Source organism: Cicer arietinum, chromosome 7, assembly GCF_000331145.2.
Source record: "Cicer arietinum cultivar CDC Frontier isolate Library 1 chromosome 7, Cicar.CDCFrontier_v2.0, whole genome shotgun sequence".
NCBI classification, from domain to species: domain Eukaryota; kingdom Viridiplantae; phylum Streptophyta; class Magnoliopsida; order Fabales; family Fabaceae; genus Cicer; species Cicer arietinum.
In genome coordinates this window covers 47,596,067-47,603,574 of record NC_021166.2, presented here as the reverse complement: position 1 = coordinate 47,603,574, position 7,508 = coordinate 47,596,067, and the positions used below count along the sequence as shown (strand labels likewise).

The window sequence follows — 7,508 nt, the reverse complement described above, 5'->3', positions numbered from 1 at the left end:
TCTTTCCATCACACTCTTATTGGGTGAAATTCATGTAGGTCCCACCATTTTGGACATGGGTTTCACATGAAATGGGTCTTTACATGAATTTCACCAAATAAGAGAGTCAGTGTTGGAAAGAGAGTGTTGCTAGCACTTTTCTTTCTTGTTTCCCCATATAAATATTATCATGTCATAATAATTCGAATACTTTTTAAAATGTTTAACAAAACTTTATAGAAGATATTTTGGTTGATTTACTAATTTATATACTATTATTACATTTTGTTATGTGAATCCTTCCATTAAAGTTCCTTTTAAATTTTACTGTTTAATACCAGTTTGATGATGATATTCTTGAACCCTCATAAGAATCAATGATAGGTTACCAAAGTCATATTTATTAATGATGTAGTTTTGAAATTATTATTTTTATCTTACACTGTTACACAAACCTGACCTAGAATCTAGAAGTAGATTTTAAGTGATGAATCTATCTCCATAAGCTGCAATTCTTTTATGACTTGTGTATTATTAATTAATTCCAGAAACCAAAAAAAAAAAAAAATAGTAGTAAGCAAACACATAATTCTTACCAAATTATGAATTCATCAATTAATTAATAAGTTCTTCATGTACTAGATGCTTGATCCTATGTCTCAAGTATAATTTCTTGTCTATGGAATGAATTCTGATTTGAGGCAGAGATTTGTAGCTTTTGCCTCCAAACATGTGTTTTAGGCTTTTAGCATTTTAGCCATTGAAATGCAAGACCTGACCCAGTAAGCTCATTTACACAGGCGTATGTCCAACAGTTGGAAAGTAGTCGTTTGAAGCTGACTCAACTAGAGCAAGAGCTTCAGCGCGCCAGGCAACAGGTTAGATTCGGTTAATCCTTTCAATTAGATTGCGCCGATTGTCTGGTCTCTCTCTCTGATTTTTGTATGACACGTTTCCTTGGAGTCGTGTTCTATTGTAAACCACAATCTCTTATTTCTTCCTGCAGGGAGTCTTCATATCAAGCTCTGGCGAACAAACACATTCATTGAGTGGAAATGGTATCGTTTAGAAACTATGTTACATTGTTACTTATTCTATAGTTTGAACATAGAAAAATGTGTAAAACATTATAGTATAATTTGTTTATGCTATGTTGTAACACATTATAACATTAAACTTTTATTTCAGGTATGTTTTATTATTGATAATAATCATTTAATTGTTTTGCAGGGGCCATGCAATTTGATGCAGAATACGCGAGGTGGCTGGAAGAGCAGAATCGACAAATTAACGAGCTGAGAGCAGCTGTAAATTCTCATGCAAGTGATACTGAACTTCGCATGATTGTTGATGGTATATTGGCGCATTATGATGAGATTTTTAGGCTGAAAGGTGTTGCGGCTAAGGCTGATGTTTTTCATTTGTTATCTGGCATGTGGAAAACACCTGCTGAGAGGTGTTTTTTGTGGCTTGGTGGTTTTCGGTCGTCTGAACTCCTCAAGGTGAGAGCTTATGCCAACCCTTTTCTTAATGGATCTCGTTCCTCTTTAGGCTGATACTCAGCTAATTGTCTTGTTCCTCGAAATCAATTGAACACAAGAATTTTCTTTGGTGTGGTCTTGTTTGTGGTAGCTAAGTGATTAAACTAGAGTAATAAAGGTTAATATTTTAAATGCTCTAAGCCAATGGTGTAACCTTTTCATCTGATAGTTCTTACCCATTGTGTCTCATATTAAGTATCTTTAATGTTGCACACATTTTCTTGAAGTGTACTAATTTCTATGATAAAATGAGATTCATTTGCTAAAGTACACTTATTAATATACTCCATTGACCCAAAAATATAGGAGTCATTGCCTATATCACGAGAATTAAGATAAGTATGAAGTAATATTAAATTTGTTGACAATTGGTATCATTTTACATGTTTATACTCTAGGAGAGAATTCATTTATGTTTTCATATAGTATTTATTACAGGTTGGAGAAAAAGATGTAACATAATTAGGGGTATGTTGGTAAAGAAATAATTAATATAGTTGAAAATTTGGAAAGAGTCTTACGAAAAAAGGACAGAAAAATCTCCAGAGGGTCTTATATTTTAAGGATGAAGGGAGTATTAGATAGCGAAGTAATCAGGTGGATTGAAATGCAATAAATAATACGGGTATGTTAATGACAAAGGGTAATTAATGCTTCATTGATAAAATAAAATGACCAATAATGAGACAAATATTTCAAATCTGACATTTGAGATAGAGGTCAGAGTAATTTCTTCCACTTGATTCATATGTTTGTTTTTTCTTTAACTTCTAAAATACACGTCTCTCATAATTGTGATAACCGAATCGAGTTTTTATTTTCGTTTAGAGTCATTTTAGAGTTTCTTTAACTTGGCTTAGTGCCACAAATTCTGTTACATTATTACAGCTTCTGGTAAGTCAATTGGAACCTCTCACAGAGCAGCAATTGATGGGTATTACCAACTTGCAACAATCCTCCCAACAAGCAGAAGATGCATTGTCTCAAGGCATGGAAGCATTACAACAGTCCCTCGCGGAGACGTTGTCGACTGGTGCACCTTCCTCATCTGGCTCTTCAGGGAATGTGGCAAATTACATGGGTCAAATGGCTATGGCCATGGGTAAGCTTGGGACACTTGAGGGCTTCATTCGACAGGTAGGTTTTTCTTTCTCAAACTTGTGTCCAAATATTTTGGTACATTGGCATGGTATTTTATTTTTTGGTGAATAACTGAAGAATCTTTTAATTCAGCCTTGGTTTTCTTTCTCATATATTTATTTAGCCTTGACCTAAGTAGTAACACTTTAGGTTGAACACGTGTCTCTGAGTGTTTAAAGTATGTCAACACTGACATGTGATTACATTCAATCACTTCTATTTCTTTTTCAAATTATTACCAGTGTGGCAGTGTCTGTATTTCAGTGTCGATGTTATGTCTGATATTTGTGTATGTGTTAGTGTTTTATTGCTCTTGATAATAAGCTTCTCTTGCCAACCAAATTAAAACTACCCCATTACCTATGATTTATTGGGGTAAAAGGGGTTGGAATATTTTGTTGTTGAACCTGTTGGAACTTGGAACTGGTCTAACTCTTTTGGGTTCTATTTAGGACCCGTTTGGTTTGAGAAAATATTTTCATTTCATAATTTCACTTTTAATTACAAAACTGTCATCTTATTTTTCAGTTTGATTTTACTTTCAAAAGATTTGTTATGAAACAATTAAAATAACTTTTTTCGTGTTTTCATTGATTCATGTACAAAAAAATGAAATACAAGGTGACAATTTTTGTAATTAGAAGTGAAAAGATAAAACTTCATGAAATCGAATTGACCCTAAGTTAGTCATGTTTCTTCCATATTCCCTAAACAAAAAACCAACCTAGAAAATGTTATTATAAACAGCATTTCATGTCACATTATTTAGTTACAATAAACAGTCCTATTATAAAATATCTGACTATGGACTCCATTTCTGTGTTTACTAGGCTGACAATCTGCGCCAGCAGACTCTACAACAAATGCACCGAATATTGACAACACGTCAATCGGCTCGTGCACTCCTTGCTATACATGATTACTTTTCGCGGCTGCGTGCTCTCAGCTCTCTCTGGCTGGCCCGTCCAAGAGATTAATGAGTGTAGTGAATTAGTCTGTCACATTTAAATCACCATCAATACTTTGGTCACCATAAGTTTTGTTCTTAACAAGTGTTCTTGGTGTTGTGGTTGTAGTATTTTTAATACTGATATTGGTGTTTCCTAGTGTTCACATAGTCTAGGAATGGAAATGGAGACAACAGGCATTTATGGTATATCTGTTACTAATAATATTGTCCATTGTAACTGGTGTAATGGATATGTTTTTTCACATAAAGGTAGTTTGGGGTATATGCTATATTTTTTGGTAAATCAAGTATCCCCACACACAATTGTTGAGACCAATCTCAATTTAAAACCATTTAAGAGATTGACATCTCTTAAATATGTTTTTCTATACGCACCAGCTAAGGCTCGAATCTCCTGTCAAATAGAATAGTTAACGGACACAAGTATTTACTACTTCTGTCACATTATGTTGGTTGTACTATATGTTATTTAACTGATTTAGTTGACAAAGTTTTCCTAAGGATTGTGATTCATAGAAAGTACTAAATTGATTGATTGATGTTGTTTAATTATAATAACGATCGTGATTCGGTTGAAATAAATTAAAGATTTTTTTTAGTTACACTTAATTTTTTCCGTTACACCCTTGAACAAAATTCAAATTATCATAATACTTAAATGACCCTTTGTGTCATATTAAAAAAGAAAACTATTTTAATCCTTCAAAAACCTCACTGTTTATCTCTTGTTGACCTATTCATTTAAAAACTATTGAAGGTGGGGAAATTTGATAAAAAATTAAAGTACAATGTCTTTTATTACCATTTCATTGATCAAGTGATATTTTGATTGCTGTGTCTTTTCTTGTTTTGTTAATTTTGCAGTGTCTGAGAATTTTCAAAATTTCAAATTCACTTAGCACCATTTTTAAAATATGTATCCTCATTTACTTGATGATTAAAGGAGTTCACGTAGCTCCATTTACATGAATTGAAAAATTGCGTGATTAAAGGAATTCATGTATATATAAACTTAAGGTTGCATGATTAAAGGAATTCATGTATATATAAATTAAAAGAACTTATAAAATTATTCTCTCTGTTTCAAAATAATTGATTCATTTGTATATAAAAAGTCCTAAAATAGTTAATCATTTCAATTGTACCTTTTTTTTAAATAATATTACTTACATTATTTTCAATACAATATTTTTTATTATGTATTTGTGACATTAATAATACACCACTACTAAATAAGAATAATTTAGTAGAATCAGATATCTCAATTTGTTTTATTATGAAACAATAATAAATGCAAATAGATGCCACAAATTTTGACTAGAATAAATGCAAATTCAATAATGTTAATAATGTCCAATGATATGTTTACATGTATACACATTTCATATATCACAACTACTCATTACATTTTTAGCTTTTTCCTCGGACTTTCATACCTACTTTATCATTAAGATAAAACAAAGTTTCTTGGATTTATGATGTATAAAAGTACTCTCATGTCTCTGTATGAAAATATTCCAAGCATATGTAGTGATAAAATATGTGAAACTGCCATTACTATTTGTCATATGTGGGAGCCGGTTTGAATAAATTTGTCAACAACAGAAAAACAAAATAATTTTAGGGTTACTACGAATCTTCGAAATAATAGTTTTTCATATAAATTGAAATTAGTTTCTATACATCAATTTTTAGTTTCCAACACCTAAATTTCTTTATAAATTCTTGTAGTTTTTTTTAGTAGAAACAATACTCACAAAGTATAAGAGCTTTTTTCTACAAAGTTACAAAATAAATGCTTTTTTTCAATTAAAGACTCGCAATAACAAGGCCAAAGTGGGAGAATTTGAGTCATTCATTTTTCATCAAAGGTAAAAAAAAAACACCACAAATAGGGGTGATAATAAGTAGTCAGACTTTGAAAGGTCTAAGCCTAACTTACAATTAATTTTTTCGGTCTAAGCATAGTATACGGTCTATCATAGATTTTTTTTTTCCGGTCTTACCTGACTTTTTTTAAAATTATGGCCTGACCTGAAAGCCTATTTCACATTAAATCATTTAAATAGTATATTTTTTTAAATAGACTAAAATAAGCCTTTATATATAACCGAATCTAAAAAAAATTATAACTAACAAGTATACAACAACCTTAAAAAAAAAACTTATAATTAACAAATTTAAAATAACAAATACTAATATTAATAAATAATAATAATATTAATATATATATATATGTCGACCTATCAGACCTAATAGACTTTGTTATAGGTGTTGTCAAGGGCGGTCTAACATGTTTAGAGATCTAAAATAAATATTATGATGAGGCCTTTTTAAATAAAAAAGGAATACCAAATTTTGTTGCATCAAGATTCAAATCCGAATCAAAACAAACACGGAACCTTTATTTTGAAATAAGCTTGGTGTAAATCTATGACTAATATGTTATATTATATATTCATAACTAAATTGAATTTTTTTGGCGTAAAGCTCTAGTTTGATTTGTTTGGCCCTTGGGCCGCAGGCCTTAGGTGTTGCAATTGAGGTGGGGTGATTTATCCATGTTTCTAGATAAGTTGGTCGATAACTATGAATGGCTCTAAGATAATGATAAATAGATCTAAGTGGCTTTGTAGTTGTGAGTGGGGTTTAAGAAAGTGAATATGGTTAGATATACGGATTGAAATAAATTAGGTCTACCGATAGTAGGAGTCTATGACTTAGTTTACATTACACTCAGACCATATCAAACATTCTATTTAAAAATAGACAAAGCTGGAACTTGTTTAAAAGTCTATTTAACTAAAAAGAACAAGTTATAAGTCACTAAAAAAAGTCTTTTAAACCTACTACACTGACATAGTTAAAAAAATAAATATGAATAACTGTTTTTTATTACCATTAGTCCCTCTAATCCTTAATATAAAAAGAAAAACCAAAAATCATCAAAACCAATGAAGTTATTTATTGTGGTAACATTTTAGACATTTTTCCAAATATACCCTCATATAAAATTGTGATACATTAAATGCATTCACTAATATTAAAAAGACATACATAAAATAAAGATAAAAGTTTTTAAACAATAAATACTTTTCAAAAGTTGCAACTTTTTCTTATAAACAAGACCAAAATATCTTCCAATTTTTTTTTCTTTCTGATAATAAGGACCAGAGAGAGTGTTTTATATATATATATATATATATTAAATTTTGAACTTTATAATTACTTTTATTGACCTATCACCTCATTATTCAATATATGTATCATTGCTTAATTAAAGATGTTTATATAAAATAGACTTTTAAATAAGTTTATATGTCATTCCAAGCTTCCATAAAGGTTCGACTCAGACATAAAAAAATCCAATGAAAGGGCATCATAAACAAGACTTGGGTCTTAAACTTTTTGAAAGATCAAGTCAACCCTTGCAAAACCTAGCTCGACCTAGGCTATTTCCAGCCTTTAGATATAAAAAGAAATCCTACCTTGCTTGCTAAAATCAAGGTCACGTTGGTCTTAAACTGCAAAACTACATGGTAAAGCAAATGACAGATGTACAATAAACAACTAGTACCTGCATATTCTTGTGTCAAAAAAAAATCTAATACCTGCATATTGGAAAGACTTAATATTATGCCATTACTCAAAATAAATTATCCTTTTTCGGCAATATGCACATGTGCACAACAATAAGAAAAATATCACTTTCTCAAATTAAGTCAGGAATAATGAAAGTAACAGTTTGATTTGAAACCAACAGTATTTATCTTTATTTGAGAAAACAAAGAACAGCTCAAGACCAGACTTCAAGAGTAATTGCTGTTGTAAAAATTCTTCAGAAAAGTAGAGATGCCCTGGTCTTTTGAGGTCAATTC

The 7,508-nt window shown here is 30.6% G+C and overlaps 2 protein-coding genes across 5 annotated transcripts in view; one reads left to right on the top strand and one right to left on the bottom strand.

Annotated features, from left to right (window-relative positions):
* LOC101494117 (transcription factor TGA2.2-like) overlaps positions 1–3,899 on the top strand; it is a 6,788-nt gene extending 2,889 nt beyond the window's left edge. For all 4 annotated transcript variants that reach the window (XM_004510992.4, XM_012718805.3, XM_073363781.1 and 1 more), the window contains 5 exons: positions 780–857; positions 986–1,037; positions 1,210–1,481; positions 2,409–2,657; positions 3,491–3,899. In XM_004510992.4, coding sequence (XP_004511049.1) covers positions 780–857; positions 986–1,037; positions 1,210–1,481; positions 2,409–2,657; positions 3,491–3,637 — 798 coding nt within the window. In that variant the 3' untranslated portion in view covers positions 3,638–3,899. The remainder of the gene's footprint in view (positions 1–779; positions 858–985; positions 1,038–1,209; positions 1,482–2,408; positions 2,658–3,490) is intronic.
* A 3,349-nt stretch (positions 3,900–7,248) lies between these two features.
* The window catches only part of LOC101494423 (NADH dehydrogenase [ubiquinone] 1 alpha subcomplex subunit 6), a 3,811-nt gene continuing 3,551 nt past the window's right edge, over positions 7,249–7,508 (bottom strand). Inside the window, exon 3 of the mRNA XM_004510993.4 lies at positions 7,249–7,508. Coding sequence (XP_004511050.1) covers positions 7,440–7,508 — 69 coding nt within the window. The 3' untranslated portion in view covers positions 7,249–7,439.